General features: G+C 49.9%; 1 protein-coding gene across 1 annotated transcript in view; it reads right to left on the bottom strand.

The window, feature by feature from the left end:
• LOC130378020 (contactin-3-like) overlaps positions 1–16,814 on the bottom strand; it is a gene marked incomplete at its 3' end in the record, with an annotated part of 72,720 nt that overhangs the window by 42,639 nt on the left and 13,267 nt on the right. Inside the window, exons 3-4 of the mRNA XM_056584959.1 lie at positions 5,914–6,046; positions 1,438–1,613 (exon numbers count right to left, since the gene is read on the bottom strand). Of these exons, the coding sequence (XP_056440934.1) occupies positions 1,438–1,613; positions 5,914–6,046 (309 nt within the window). The remainder of the gene's footprint in view (positions 1–1,437; positions 1,614–5,913; positions 6,047–16,814) is intronic.

Raw genomic sequence — 16,814 nt, 5'->3', positions numbered from 1 at the left:
GCGGTGTGTGTGTCTGTGGGCGCCTTGAGAAAGGTACCGGGATGCGTGAGCGCGTGACTTTGTGAGTCCCGCGTGACTTTGTGAGTCCCGCGTGACTTTGCAAACCCTGAGTGAGTTTGTGAATCCCAGTGGTTCCCGTGTGAACGGGAACCACTGGGATTCACAAAGTAAAAAAAGTCCCGCTCACGCATCCCATTTACAGATGTCCCCCGCTGGACGGATGCGTCGTGATTGGCCGAGACAGAGCGAGGAGGGAACGATGGCCGTCGTGCGTCTAACCCGACGGCGCCATCTGTTTCGTCTGTGGCAGACGCCCATGACGAGCGGGGGGGGGGCCGTCGAGACCGGACAGACCGGCCGCCCTGGCCGTTCACCTTGTCAGGTGACACGGCTGACGGATGGGCCGGTAAACACCCGGCTGCCAAGGGCCCGGCATCATCATCCCCGCCGACGCATCAAACACGCCTAAAGGTCAACCCCAAGGCCTCGGGGAAACCTTGTTTGATATACGCCTGAGCCACGAGGAAGGCGGCGGTTAGATGTTCTCAATGGATGATCGTATACGTATCACTGAGAGCAAAGGTGTTATCTAGTATGAGTGGATTCTGTCAAAGACAGATGAAGCGGATGAATAGTACAGTGGGGGCGGCTTGTAGCTCAGGAAGCAGAGCAGGTTGGCTGGTAACCACAAGGTTGCAAGTTCAATCCCCGGCTCCTCCTAGCCGGGGATAGAGTGTCGAGGTGTCCCTGAGCGAGACGCCTCACCCTGACTGCTCCCGACGAGCTGGCTGTCGTCTTGAAAGGCTAGACCCGCCGTCGGTGTGTGAATGTGTGCATGAACGGGTGAATGTCATTGTGATATTGTAAAGCGCATTGAGCTGCCACTGGTTGGTAAAGCGCGGTATAAATGCAGTCCGTTTAGTGTTCCGCCTGGGGGTGTCTCTCCCAGCGATGAAAGGGTTCGATTACCTGGGATCGATCGCTGATGGCTGCGTTCTGCCCGTAGGCATACCTGTAGGCGCCCTTGAGCCCGACGCCCTAGCCCCTCACCTGGTCATTAAAGAGACATTCGTGAAATCCCCGCCAGGGGCTTTAGATAAAAGCGTCTGCTCGGAAGTAAATAGGAGCAGGAACCGATTGGCTGCCACCGAATGACTACTTCTGTGGCCACGATAATAACCCCACTAGCCAGGATGAAACTTTTCCCTCCGACACCAATTACCTGGAGACAAAGAGCTGGGCTGGGAGCGGACAGCCGCCCAGTGCGGCCTCATCATCAGAGTCAAACACAAACATCAAAAACCCAATTTGCCAGGAATCCCAAATTGAAGGTATTACACTTTCACCAACGCAACACCTATTGGATGCAGAACTATACCCCAAAATATCAAGGCAAAAAAAAAACACAGTACACAAAACAGGGATAAAAGAACTCACAGGCCATGTGCAGGCTGGCCTCCCGGCTGACGATGGTCCCGAAGGAGTTGCTGGCGAGACACTGGTAGATGCCCACGTCCTCCTCCTTGTTCAGGTGGCTGATGTGGAGGTTCCCCCCCACCAGTGAGTAGCGGGACCCCAGCGTGGGGATGATGAAGGAGTCGTTCAGCCTCCACCTGTGGGGACAGACACAGAGACGAGGCTGACCCGGGGGGAGCGGGACTGACACAGAGCTGACCCGTTTTCCAGGGAGAGCGGATCCTTCACCAGCCCTAACAGCCTCCTTTTCTCCTCGTCTGACAACAAAAGGATATTTCCTTTGCAGAGTGACAGGGGAGCAGTGTGTTCCTCACACACACACTCACGCACACACGAGAGCATGCATACAGCCAGACACACACACAACCACACACACACAAACACACTTATCTCAGACACACGCACACACAGGCACGCATCAAAACACACTCGCTCATGAAGGAACACACGTGCACGCAGGCACATTCGGACGCACACAAGGATGCAGGCAGACACAAACACATACACACACATACACACACACACACACAAACACTTATCTCAGACACACCGGAACACAAAGATGAACGCTGGCACCCTCACACACACAGCAGCATGCAGGCAGACACACACAAAAGGTAAAGTTGTACTCGCGCCCAGAGAAGCGCAAAAGAGGAATTAGTACGAGGATTATTATTGGTCAACCGGTTTTGCATGCCGTGCATACGGCGCTGGAAAGTTTGCCGACAGCGTTGTTCTCTACTTTGCGAGTTAGCGTGACGTCGCCCCGTCAAAAGCATTGACATTCGGCGCCGCGCGCATTAGCTCCATGGCGCGTTGCCCGTCCTCCGCCCCATTATGGGCTGCTTAGTGACGCTTCATTATGCACACAATCCATACCGCCAGACAGCATAATCACACGCCTTCATCACCATCAAGAGGCAATCAGCCTGGCACTGGCCAGACTCACGTTGGTCTCAACAAAGCCGGCTAAATGAGAACTAACGGGGATAAATCTCAGAATGATGCCGACGACAGCTGAACCACGGTATCCATCCTCAGCGGTGATCCATCTCACTCCGGGAGGACTCATGTAAATACATTTTTCTATAATCACAGCAGAAAAAGAAATCGAAAAACGTGTGTTGAGGTAGAGAGAGACGATGAGTATCGCCCGAAAAAACGTATGTGCGTCACGTGGCTGAGGATCGACGTGCAATGAAATAACTTATGTTTCATAAAAGGGTAAATATAAGCACTTATCCATGTTTCTTCCATGTAGCATTAACTATTCTCTTCCTAACCAAAAGCTTCCCAGGCATCCACTTAGAAGTAGCATTGGTAGCATTGATTAAAAAATATCGGCCTCTGGTTAAAGTCTGCAGTTTCGCTCTGAAGGATTTCACAGGAGAGTGTCTGTAAGTGATGGGACGACAGCGCAGGTTGTCTCCACCACGGTACACTGATGGAGCTCCAGTCAAAGTGAACAATTTCCAAGAAACTACTGCAAGGATAAGGAATTCAGGTATAAAACGTTGAATTGGCCAATCCAAGCAGTTAAATATAGTTTGTTTAAGCGTGAAATTTCTTGAGAACAAAAAAAAAACAACTTAATGTTTTCCTGCTGACCCTATGATTTTCTAGCACTAAGCCGCTTTTATTCGGTTCAGCTAGAATGAAAAAAAAAAGATAATTTCTTTCATCAAGGAAATGTCCATTTTCGGGTGGGCTTCTTTGACAGTTGGCTGGCTTAAAGAAATGTTCCTTCATTTTCTCTGTCTTCCTCTTTTTTCTCTCCCTTTACAAATGTGAAGTAAAGGTTTTGCAGAGTGAGGGAAGGTAAGGAGGGAGACAGGAAAAGGAGGGAGGAGGGGGGGGGTGAGACTGCTGCTGAGGGGGGTGAGATTGGGGAGGGGGTGAGACTGGTGAGGGGGGGGGGACTGCGGCGCAGTGAAGCAGTCCTCCACGACAGATTGGCTGATTAGATTGATCTAACGATTTGGGCGTTCCTGCTGCTGGAGCTGTTCCAAGCCTGCCAGATGAGAGGAATGAAAAAGGGGCCAGGGCGACGAGTCGAGCCCAGAGCGGATTTACAGCGGCGGCGGTCTGCTGGGTGAGCCTCGCCCACGTCACTGTGTCCTTGCCCGCTCCTCCTCATCGCACTGCTCGCCACGCAGGATCCTGCTCTGAGGAGGCAGAGCTGTTCCATCACTGCACCGCCGCGGGGAAGAGTGCAGACTGAGGCCCGAGATGGGCCGAGGCACCTCAAGGTCACAACGCAAGAAACTCTTATTTCACTTTTAAAGAAAAAAAAAAAAAACGTTTTATACATCCCTGCACGGAAACAACATATAATGCGATTTAAACTCCCACCGACGTGAGCAAGACGCATCAAATATCGAATGGCTTTTATGCGTTTGCATCAGAATTCATTCGGGGGATACGTCTAACGCAGTAGACGGAACCGGCAGTAATTAAAAAAAAATATGTAAAAAAAATAAAACTCCTGATTTGATTCGACGCGATACCATACGGGCTCCTCAGAACCTGAGACGGACGGGCGGCGAGCAGGTTGGGAATCGAACTCCCGCAAACACTCTCCCTTAAAAGGAGACGGGGGGAGCGAGAGGGCGTTGTTCTACTCCCCGTGTCACAGTCCTGAGATCAGTGACGGTGATTCCAGCGATCCCCACTTCTGCATTCAATTCAATTTGCGTCCATTAGGGCCGAACACGGAGGACCTTCAAGCTACATTAACAAGTGAACACGCGGATATTATGAGGGATCGCTTCAAGCTATTACGCGTTAAATACCCAGGCTGGGCAATTTGATTTTAATTACAGTGGCACGGCCACGCCGCCATACAGAAGCTTTTGTGATGGATTGAGAGTTAATAGCTTACGCACATAGCGCACGTGTCATCATTTGTCATTTTATTGTTTAGTTAGGTCCTTTACCCCCCCACCCCCCCCCCCACCCGGGTGGGCTGAGAGACGGGGTGCGTCAGAGGGGGGCCCCCGACGGACCCTCTACACGATGGGCAATAAAGAGCGAGAAGCACGCCGAAGGCGGGGCAGAAAAAAAAATACGAAAAAAGGAAATGAAACAGATCCACAAACAGTATATAATACTCCTTCTCCAGCGACTCAATCCGTTTTGTGTGATTTGGATCCCGCTTATCGTATAGTGATAAGCTCTCGACACGATGCCTCGAGGCGGAGCGTCCTCAGCTCCCCGGCAGCAGGAAGCTGAGTCAGCAGAACCCGCAGTGGAGCGCTAGGAGCAGAGCGGGAAGCTGCTATCACACCGGTGCTGTCAGAGCGGCGGCGCGCGCGCGGATGGGCCCGTGTGTGCGTGCGCTTGTGCGCTTGTGCGAGAGTGTGCGTGTGTGCGTGTGTGTGTGTGTGTGTGCGCGTGCGGATCTATGTGCGTGTGCTTGTGTGCGTCTGTGTGTGCATGTTGGTTTATGTGTGTGTTTTTTGCGAGCGTGTGTGTGTGTTTGTGTGGGTGTGTTGGTGTGTGTGTGTGTCTAGGTGTGAATGCTTGTGTCAGTCTGCGTGTCTGTGGGCGTGAGTGTCTATGTGCGTGTGTGCGCGTGCATGTGCATCTGTATGCGTGTGTGCGTCCGTGTGTGTGTTTCTGTGTGCGTGAGTGTCTATGTGCGCGTGTGTGCTTGCGTGCGTGCGCATGTCCATGTGTACGTATGCATGCGTTTGTGTGTTCCTGTGATGTGTGTGTGTGTGTGCTTGCATGCCTGTTTTCTGTGTGTGTGAGAGCGAGGTTAACCCCCCCCTCCCCAGCTCGATATGTGCCACGCAGCGAGGTTGTCCCCTGCGCTCTCTCTCTGATCACGAGAGAGAGAGACAGAGAGAGAGAGAGAGAGAGAGAGAGAGAGAGAGAGAGAGAGAGAGAGAGAGTGGGGGAGTGGGGGGGGAGAGAGAGAGAGAGAGAGTGGGGGAGAGAGAGAGAGAGTGGGAGAGAGAGAGAGAGAGAGAGAGAGAGAGTGGGGGAGAGAGAGAGAGAGATTGGGGGGGAGAGAGAGAGAGAGAGATTGGGGGGGAGAGAGAGAGAGAGAGAGAGAGATTGGGGGGGAGAGAGAGAGAGAGTTGGGAGAGAGAGAAGGCTACCATTGGAGACCAATTAAGTCATCATCCTCAAGTTAACCGGGGCTGACAGTGGCTCTAACCGCGGTCAGCGCGCCGCTCCAGCAAAGCCATAGGGTCCACATACCAGTCTCCCCCCCCTCCCCTCCCTCCCACTCCCCCCACCCTCCCTCCCACCTCTCCCCCTCCCATTAACCCCGTGGCAACCAATCCAGAGTCAGCTGCGTTTTCATTATTTGAAACCGCTCTTAATCGTTACTCAAAAGGTTCCAGAGCCGAGCCGTGGAGGGACGTGGCCGGGGGGGGGGGGCTGGGGGGGTGCACGGTGCAGAGCTGGGCTGGGGGGTCTCCTCACCTGTAGTAGGGCGCTGGGTGGCCCTGGGCCTCGCAGCTGAACACCACCTCTCTGCGGCCCTCTGCAGAGCGGAACGGGAAGACCACGCTACCGGGCTGCTTGGTGAAGGAGGGCCTCTGGAGGACCCCGCTCCCTGGAGGAGGAGAGGAGGGGGGGGGGAGGAGGAGGAGGAGGAGGGGGAGAGGAGGGGGAGGGGGGGAGAGGAGGAGGAGGAGGAGGAGGAGGGGGAGGAAGAGGAGGAGGAGGGGGAGGAGGAGGAGGAGGAGGGGGGGGAGAGGAGGAGGAGGAGGAGGAGGAGGGGAGAGGTTGAGGAGGAGGAGGAGGTGCAGGAGGAGGAGGAGGAGGTGGAGGAGGAGGAGGAGGAGGGGGGGAGAGGAGGAGGAGGAGGCGTAGGAAGAGGAGGAGGAGGAGGAGGTGGAGGGGGAGGAGGAGGAGGAGGAGGAGGGGGAGAGGAGGGGGGGAGAGGAGGAGGAGGAGGTGCAGGAGGAGGAGGAGGAGGTGGAGGAGGAGGAGGAGGGGGGGAGAGGAGGAGGAGGAGGCGTAGGAAGAGGAGGAGGAGGAGGAGGTGGAGGGGGAGGAGGAGGGGAGAGGTTGAGGAGGAGGAGGAGGTGCAGGAGGAGGAGGAGGAGGTGGAGGAGGAGGGGGGAGGAGAGGATGGGGAGGAGGGGGGGAGAGGAGGAGGGGGAGTAGGAAGAGGAGGAGGAGGTGGAGGGGGAGGAGGAGGGGAGAGGTTGAGGAGGAGGAGGAGGAGGAGGAGGAGGAGGAGGGGGAGGAGAGGAGGGGGACGGGGGAGGAGAGGGGGAAGGGGAGGAGGAGAGGGAGGAGGAGGGGGGAGGAGGGAGGAGAGAAGAGGAGTCAGGAGAAGAGGGAGGGGGAGGAAAGAAGAGGATGAGAGGGAGAGGGAGGAAGAGGATGAGAGGGAGAGGGAGGAAGAGGATGAGAGGGAGAGGGAGGAAGAGGAGGAGGATAAGATGGAGATGGAGGAGGAGGATAAGAGGATAAGATGAGATGGAGGAGTTAAAGGGGGAGGAGCATGAAGAGGATTCAGAGGAGGAAGAGGAGTGGGAGGAGGAAGAGGAGGAAGAGGAGGAGAGCCAACACCAACAACGTTAGCTTTGATCGGGGCTATTTCCTGCGTTTCCACCCCCCCTGTAGAATGGTTTTGACGGGGTACTGTGCACAGTGCACAGACTGTTATGTGTTGGCTTGGTGTTGTGTTTACGGTAGCGGGCGTAGAAGGGCTGTGTCAGAGCCATGCCCAGAATCCAAAAGAAATGGAGGCTATAGCAAAAAGCCCGTTATTGGAGATTTTATATCTTCTCCTTTTAACTGAGACAATCACAAAATAATTACAAGATCTCCTTAATGCAGTAGAAAGTATAAACCTAATATAACTTCAATGCTCCCAAACCTCATAGAATTTTTTTAAACAAATGATTTGATAGGTAATTGGTATTGACATAATTAGTAAAGGTGCTTAAATATCACAGACAATATTAAGTTCAGGACACAGAATCTGCATTACGGTGGGCTACATTTAGCAAAAAAGTACCATTCCTTCAGGTATACAGAATACATAGAATGATAAAGAGGAACAGCTCATTTCTAGGCTATCACTGCAGAATAGACATGCTGCAAAACGAGGAAATCTCAGTTCTGCATTTTCCCGGGAAACACAAACACTGCCCTATGGCTTCTTCATATTATTCATAAAAGTTGAGGGAGAAGCGCGTGTGAAGTGTGCCATCTTTAATGAAACTTTAATCCTGGTAAAGTGGGTTCAGAAACATCAACAGGAGCAGCAGCATCACTGCTGCCTCACAGCTTCAGCATGACTGGGCGCTGTCAGAGGCCTCCATGGGGGGGGGGGGGCAAACAGAAAAAGCCAAAACAAACGTGAGGAGGAAGAAATGAATATCTGCTGGTCCCGTTGGAGATCAGCTCCTCTGATTTCATCTATGGAGCAGGATACTACTTCGGATGAAAAAGTATTTCATTTGCGAAATAACGATCTGCGGGTTCAAGGGAGTTGTGTTTTTTCTCCGCACTCATGTCTTTATATTCCTCACAGAGCCACCATGACATCGCCAAATCCATCCTACCGACCACGCAGTGACAGATATCACACGCGTACCCCCGGACATGAATCCGAGCATGAGCCTCAAGGCCACCGTAGACGTGCCCGATTGATCGCGTCGCTGCCCCGTCTCCCGGCCCCGTCCTCCAAACCCCTCTCTCTCCGGGCGGGGGGGGGGGGGGCTCAGTCGATCCTGCCCGGGCTGCGTTGGGGCCCTCGGTCCATCCGGCCCAGAGGCCGCAGCGCCGGTTGTTACTCCGGGATTAATACTTATTTACGGTCGGTTTCCGCCGGAAGAGTCTTCGTTCGCCTTGCATCCGTGCATTTCAAAGAAGAAGAGCGGCGTAGCGACCGCCGACGGGGTTATTGGTATAAGGTGTGGGGGGTGCTGGTTGGGAGGGGGTAGTCCTGGGGAAGACTCAGTTTAGCGAGACAGGTTTTATCCGTAGCTCTCGAAATAGCTCTCTGGAGGGGGGGCGGTCAGTCTGAGGAGGGGTCGACTCATTGTTCCGCTCCTCAAGGATAGAAACCTCTCGGAAGAAAATGAGTTCCAGGAAAATCTGAGCGGGCCGCCTAATTACAACCCTTGTTAGGCGAAGCGTGTCCCCTCGGTACACGGAACGCACGCACACACGCCCGCGCATCGCACTAATGCGCGTCAACAGACACACACCGAACCGACATGCACAGACGCACAGAAACACACTTGCTCACAAACACACACACTCAAACACAAAGACACACACACTCACTCGCACATGCACACACAAGTAGAACTGATTGATTACCAGAGGACACGTTATTCATAACCCGAGTCGCTGTTTGTGTGTGTGTGTGTGTCTGTTTGTGCCTGTGAGTCACTGTGTGTGTGTGTGTGTGTGTGTGTGTGTGTGTGTGTGTGTGTGTGTGTGTGTGTGTGTGTGTGTGTGTGTGTGTGTGTGTGTGTGTTTGAGAGTCGCTGTGTGTGCGTGCTTAAGCAGCGCAGCTGTACAGGGATCCAGAGGCTTTCCGGAGACACGGCTGCGAGACTAATCAATGTTTCCTCCTTGTTCTCGCCTCCTGACGACGCCGTCCCAACACATTTGATTAATGACTGCACAGCGAAACATGGTGGAAGTTAAAGGTGCCCACGACACTGCTACGTCTATAGGCAACACTCTGAGATTCATTCATTAATTCCTGTGGTTCTCACAGAGCCACACACACACGCGCGCGCGCGCACACATACACACACAGGCACATAGACACACACACACACACACACACACAGGCACATAGACACACACACACACACACAGGCACAGGAACAAAAACACACACACACACACAGACCGACACGGACACACAAACGCACACACAGGGACGCTGGAAGTAATTCACAGTTGGGGGGGCTGAGAAACGTTCCGATGACGGGGGGGGGGGTTTGAAACCATCACTTCAGTGATGGTTTCATTCCGTCTATACGAGCAGGTGTGCGCCTTTTGTGAATCAAATCATGCTTGTGACATTTATAGTCACAAGTAAAATGACAATAGTATAATAATAGTCTGATATATTTATGTATTTATTTATTTATTTCCACGGGGGTTTTTGCATTTCACATTCAGCCTCTCGCCACCAGGGGGGGCTGCAGCCCCCCCAGCCCCCCCGCTTCCAGCGTCCATGCGCACACACACACCAAGCAGTGCTCGATTGATCATTTTTGGGAGGAGCACTTATTCCTTTTGGGAAAATAATATTTTTAAGGCATTTGACAAAATACCGATCTGGGTCTGAATAAATAGTCTTTCAGTTCTAAACTAACTGCGAAAAATATTTCAGCTTTCCTTTGAAGTTTGGTCATGATGTGAAATGTCAAGGATAAAAATCAACACAATACTTCCTTGAAAAGGTTTATGTATTTGAAGGATTTGTGTTTGACAGTTTCAGTATATAAGTGCTTCACAGGGCTAAGGTTTTTGTCATTCCGAACGACAATCATCTGCTGTTACTTATCAAATCTAGTTGTACTCAGCCCTTCTTTAATCGCACGCAAACCTGCCTTGAATCGTGTTCAAAGAGATTGTTAGTGTTTCCGACTAATACAGAGCCGTTTAAGGTTGTAAAGAATTCATTCAGACACTCCTTAGGAAAACATTGCTGCTTTTTAGTTGCGTGAGAAGCCCACTTTTAACTTGTGCTAAACCTGTGAAAGTCCATTTGTTGGGTTGGCTAAGTGTGAATGCGTCAGAGATGGAGTCACTGATGTCGAAGCAGTCGTTTTAGGTTTCTTTAACAATACAAACAACAGTGGAACGGAGATGGAGAATCATTAGTCCTTCTAAAATTAGGCTGATAATGAATGGATCTTAGCGAGTTAAAGAAACAATGTGAGCTTGTGTTTGGTGGTACTGGAGTGCCAACACACAAAGACACGTTTAATTTATAAAGTACACCCGCATGGCTATCAACCCTTTCTTAACTTAACAAATAGATTGGATGCATTTAACCTGTCATGAATATAGCATTATTATATTATTATTGTATCATATCCCTTTAGTTCAGCAGCAAAAATATATTGAAATAAAACACTAGCGAGCAGTCGAAAACCGACACAGTACCCTGTCAATAGTTTCAAGTGTTTTATAATTATTTTATTAATTGATTCTTCTAATGGGTTTTTAGGTGAATTGCCTTACACTTTGTGTAACACAGTAACGACGAGACAAAGAAACCCGCTAAAGCCGAACGGCCTGCCGTGGTCCTTCAGCGAACCGTCAGAGGAGACGGCCGCTGGAAGGAAGCTGGAGGAGGAGCCGGGGAGCCATGTTTGATTTGGAGTAGTGTTCGAGCTGACCGCCCACACACCGAGAGAGAGAGAGAGAGAGAGAGAGAGAGAGAGAGAGAGAGAGAGAGAGAGAGAGAGAGAGAGAGAGAGAGAGAGAGAGAGAGAGAGAGAGAGAGAGAGAGAGAGAGAGAGAGAGAGAGAGAGAGAGAGAGAGAGAGAGAGAGGACTGCTAAAGAATACTAACAGGAAGTCGACGGGGTCGAACCGCAACTCAGTGGCTCCAGGTCGCAGTGAAGCAGCCCTGTTCCACCTCTGCTCATAGCTGTCACCCGCTGGCGTAAGGTGATAATTGTGGCGGTTCTGAAAAGGTTTCACAAGACTAGCCAGCGTTCGTGTGTGTGTGTGTGTGTGTGTGTGTGTGTGTGTGTGTGTGTGTGTGTGTGTGTGTGTGTGGGAGAGGGAGAGGGAGAGGGAGAGGGCGAGCAGCAAGATAAAAAAAAAAAGGAGCTGATTCTTAGTCTGAAATAAAAACTAATCTCAAATTCAATACTAGCTGACAGCAAATGAATTCCTCCAGCTTACCTCAGCATGAATAAACAGGCACACAGGGACCCAACGGAGGGGAAGGCATCGGCCGTTTGTGGGGTCCCAAATCCATTCGCCTCAGTTCGAGGATTTATGCATCAAATGGAGAAGAAATATATAAAAAAGAAGCCAATCTTGCTTTTTAAGGCATCTCTCCCCCCCCCCCCCCTACTCCTCCTCTCCTCCCCCACCCCCTCCCGCTTCACCCCCCTCTGTCCAGGCTGATAAGACGCACCTTAAAGGTCTCCCTTTCAGGGGTTTTAAATGTTACTCGGGAGCCAAAGTAAGGATGCAGCCGCCTCCGCTAAAACCTCCCGTTGACTTCAAGGCCGGGGCTCGAGTCCCCCGATGACAAAAGACCGCCAGTCGTCTCTTAAGACTCGGGCGTGAATATTAAACGGATGCTAATTTAGATGCGTTAAGGTTGATTTCAAAGTGAGCCAAAGTAGCTGTTGCACAATAAGGAGCTGCGAGGCTTAGAACTTCTCTTCACTATATTGCTTTTAACCAAAGCGACTTACAACGACCTCTGGTCGAATGACTCAGGGACAGGGTTAGGAGTGCTGTTCAAGGAGGCCTCATCGGGTTAGTACGCACACAATGGCGCCCGAGAACCTCTCAGCCAGACTATACTACCATAGACGAGGCACGACGCTGAATCATGGTTACCTAACATGTATCTTTCTTGCCGAAATATTGAACCAGAATCACATGATTGCAACTCACACTCCAAAAACCAAAAACCTGACCTAAGATCAGCCTTGAACCTTGTCAGCCTGAAATTCTCGCTAACTCCGGGAATCCTGCTCACGAAAGCAATAAACCAGAACACTGAATAGAAGGGAGCTTATATTGAGAAACTAAAGGGCTGAATGGGTCCAGCTACAGTGTTGAGGCGATATGGGTCGTCTCTGAGGTCGACTCCTACACCTAGCTAGCTGCGGTGCGAATCAGCGATGTCATTGATCAGCCAAACAGATCTTAAACAGACACGGATGTTTTGGGTTAAAGAACGGCAGCAAATGTTTCCTAGCGATTGTGCGACCCTCCCCAGTAAATCACGGCTATTGCGTCGAAATAAATTCATATTTTTGCCAGTATTTTCTCGGACTGTCTTCGTTTGTGGAAGCGAGCATCGATTAGCCCCGGGCTAGCTCGGTTGCAAAGGATCGCAAATGAACACTTTTCCCTTTTGCTCTGGATATTGAATGTTCAGGTGAACCTGGGGAAAGCGGAGCCAGTGGCGTGAACGCCATCGCTCCTCTAATTGGGATAATATCCCTACTCCTGCCTGGCGGAGATTACGTAGCGAGTTATTTGTCACTTAGCGGCTGCTTGGCCGTGCGCTAATAGGAACATTCATCATGGTTTAGTGCGGTACCGATACGCATTCAACCACGCCAACCTACACAACACAACTCATTACCCCACCCTGTTGAAGCGTTGGGGCTTTCTGCCGGGGGTTTTTCTGCACATGGTTTCTTTGTGTTCCCCTTGTTTGTACTGTGGGAAGTCCACACACATGGATTGATGAGGCGCACATGTCTTTATTTATTATGTTAAGTCTGCATATCCAGTATATTTTAAGAGGGTGTTATGTTGTATAAGTAATCGAAGAAAGAACCCAAACATCAAAAGCATTGTGAGAGAGGACTAAATTGCATTGACATACTGAAATGCCAATACTATTATAATCAATAGTGCATGTGTCCCAATATGGCGGACGACTTTTTAACCCACAATGTCATTTCATGCGTATGATTACATCAGGATGATCATATCAACATTTTACTTTAGAATGAAAGGGGTTGTGGAGGCCAGGGCAAGCACAAAATATACAGTTTTGCTCCGTGTTGAAAACAATACTTGCTTATAGATTCCCTAAAAGGCCTGGCTCATTCCTGATGGATCAATGGCTCGGATCAATATCTCAGTGGGCACTCACCACAAGCATTCACAACGTAAGGCTCACTTCACCGTAAAAGTAGCACTTAAGTGATCATAGCATTGTTCAGAAACACAACCTTTATTTCCCCATTAGCAGTACCAGAAAAAGCTTTAATTAAATCGTAGGACACTTTACGATTAAATATTTAGGACACATTAACGAGGAGTAATCTAATTTGCTGACCGTTTCAAATTTGTATCGGATTTCGGCATATTTGTACCTCCATCATTACAATTTCAATATTTTTTTTAATTGACACTTTCATGCTATTGAATCTCTTAATTCTAATTTAAATAACGTTTCAGTTTGTATTCATTAATGTGCGACACTAAGGGAGTGATAACACAAAAGGCTTCATGGCAGAAAGCATTCTAAACTTGGATTGACGCTGGTCAAAACCTACCCCTGGATAGAGTAGAGTCAATATACAGCATTTCCTACTATTTAGTTATCAAGCAGCAGACTCGGTTATCCTAAGTGAAATCCAATGCTCTCCTCGAAATCCAAGGGGTTAGGAATCTTACTCAAGGATACCTGAAGGATACTTACTCAAGGATGCTAAAATAGGAAAATACATTAAGGATCAAACTTGGTACTTTTGGTCTGGGATCCAAGCACCCGACAGATTACCATATATATATAATGCATAATTTGCTTCAAATATTTTGTCATTTGATCGCCTTCAAATGCAATGTTACGTAACCCTAACCTATTGATCGGCTACCTAAATGTGACCAGATTTTATTTTTTCCTTTTATTTTTTCTATATGGTGCTATCTGTCTGTCTGTCGATCTGTCTGTCTGAATAGAAGTGGTTGCATCACCCTGTTTGATATGATCCAACCGACTTTACCTGCTAATAATCCCAGAATATTCCCGGTATAGTCCTCCATTACAGCCACAGTCCCAACGGATCCCACCCGCACACTGTGTGTGTGTGTGTGTGTGTGTGTGTGTGTGTGTGTGTGTGTGTGTGTGTGTGTGTGTGTGTGTGTGTGTGTGTGTGTGTGTGTGTGTGTGTGTGTGTGTGTGTGCGTGCGTGCGTGCGTGCGTGCGTGCGTGCGTGCGTGCGTGCGTGAGAGTGTGTTTGAGACCACGGTGGGACTGCTTTGTGTCCACATTTCAATCCAATGTTTGCTTGAAACATCGGATTAATATACTCGGTGGATTTCCTTGTTATGCTCCTTTTTGAACGAGGCCCTTGGCTGCGTGCTACATGCTAATTAGGGCCGCGGTGCGGCGGGATCACGTCCGCTCCACCCGTTCTGTTGACCAGTAATTCAGCGTGTCGGGCCGTGGCAAAGCAGTATCAACTCGTGTCAACACCTACCTCGCCCCACCTCAGTGTTTAATTGTCTCGCCAATTCTCTCTCTCCCTTTCTCTCTCTCCTACTGCTTCGCATAGACACACACATATGCATAAATCCATGCACGTATAGGCTCAATTCCCAATCACGCATCCACACACTCCTGCATGTAGGCGCGCACACACACACACACAGACACACACACACATACACACACACCCTTGCCTCGGGAGTTTCTAAGCCCGTATAGGGAGGGCTCGGAGAAAGCTAGTTAACTTCAGCTGAACTCACTCAGGGAGGCTTCACCCTGCCCTCCCTCATCACCCACACAACCCCACCTCCAAGCCAGGCTAAAATAACTTACATACATCCCCCTATCGTTCATATTCTCTCTCTCTCCCGCTCTCTCTCTCTCTCTCTCTCTCTCTTCTTCCCCCCCCCCCCCCACACACACACACCATAGCATGTGGCATGCCGCCTGCATACAGAAAATGCTTACCGTGTCTTTCTCAAAGCACCGGGGTGTTGGGGAAGGCGGCGTCAATCGTTATGCTATTGCACCTCTCTCGCTCGCCGAGCATGTGTAATGCAACCCCAGCCCTCTGAATATTAATGCGTGGCTGCGCCGCGTTACCAGCTGTGAACCTGCACCTCGAGACTGATTGCGTGGCGTTGGCTGTGCGCCGCCGTTCGGCTTCTATTCGCGCTTTGTGCCGCTCCTCTGTGCCAGTGGAGGCCCCCTGTCTGGTTGTAACGCTGGGAGATTACAGGAGCCTTTCATCTCGGGGAGTTTCCACACATATGGTTTGCCCATATGTGCTCATGGACTCCAGATCCCAGAAGCCACTGGGGTTCACCGCGCTGGTTCCCTCTGGGACTTGTTCTTAGATTGTTGGTTGTTGTTTTTTTCACGCGCGGTTCGTCGAGTGTTTCGAACTCTTGATGTTTTTGAGGTTAGTCTTGTTTATTAAATCCGCCAACATTTTTACGGTTCAAGGTGTGAGGGTGTGAGGTTATGCGATGTGACATTACAGTACCATTGAGAGATGCACGTAAATAATAACTTTTTATCTAACAGTATGTTGAGCAACATTCAATTCAATGAACAACATTTTTAACGTGCGGACATGGTTTCTAAAAATTGAATCGAAATCCAGTGGTTACAGCAGAGAATTCTGTAAATAATGGATGTATTCTTACCTGGAGACATTGAAAAGAAGGAAGAGAAGATATCTCGGCTTGAACCCACTCCATGAGTATAAAATATTGATTATATTTCAAAATGTCAGCCGAAAATCACACTATCAAATAAATAGTTTAGGTTTCGGGTCTCGCTCTCGGATAGCTGCAGATACACTGCGGACATTGGGGGTCGAAACCAGGGCCTTCACGCAGGGAGTAAAGTGCCATGGGAACGTCTTGGGAATCTTTAACGGTACTTATACCGTGTGAGTGTGTAGGAAAGATATCATGATCTCAAGTATGGATGTGCGCCTGCATGACTGTGTCAGGCAACGTATGTGTGTGTGTGTGCGTGTGTCTTGGGCTGCTTGTGTGTGCACGCACATATGTGTGTGTGTGTGTGTGTGTGTGTGTGTGTGTGTGTGTGTGTGTGTGTGTGTGTGTGTGTTAGGGCTGTCAACGAATATTCGAAGTTCGAATATTCGTTCGAAATGTATCCAAAAACGCGAATTCGAACGTGAAAATTAATATTCGAATGTGAAAAAACACTCCCGCGGTACAAGCGCCTCTATCTGCTTTGTGAATGAGCCTCTGTCTGTTCGCGATGTCCCTCATAATATTCGAATGTGAAAAAACACTCCCGCGGTACAAGTGTAACAGACTAGTATTGTGAAGAGCGAATGTATTTTATCCCCTCGGGGTTTCCGTACTTGGATATAGGTCTTCCAGCTCTCACGCTGTGACTGGGTGACTTCTGATAGGTACTAAGTAAACGAGACTATTTTCCCTTCCACGCTTGTGTCATTCTTGTCATATAAATAAGTGCCAACGCTCGGTTACACAAGCGCCTATCTGCTTTGTGAGTGAGCCTCTGTCTGTTCGCGATGTCCCTCATAATATTCGAATGTGAAAAAACACTCCCGCGGTACAAGCGCCTAACTGCTTTGTGAATGAGCCTCCGTCTGTTCGCGATGTCCCTCGTTTTAAAGTAAGGAAATGCCCAGCAGGAAGCCGCCGCCCTATATATAGGATATA

The sequence above is a fragment of the Gadus chalcogrammus genome, unplaced genomic scaffold (assembly GCF_026213295.1).
Source record: "Gadus chalcogrammus isolate NIFS_2021 unplaced genomic scaffold, NIFS_Gcha_1.0 GACHA049, whole genome shotgun sequence".
NCBI classification, from domain to species: Eukaryota; Metazoa; Chordata; class Actinopteri; order Gadiformes; family Gadidae; genus Gadus; species Gadus chalcogrammus.
Note: the sequence above shows the minus strand (reverse complement) of the source record. Positions and strands in the feature narration are given on the sequence as shown.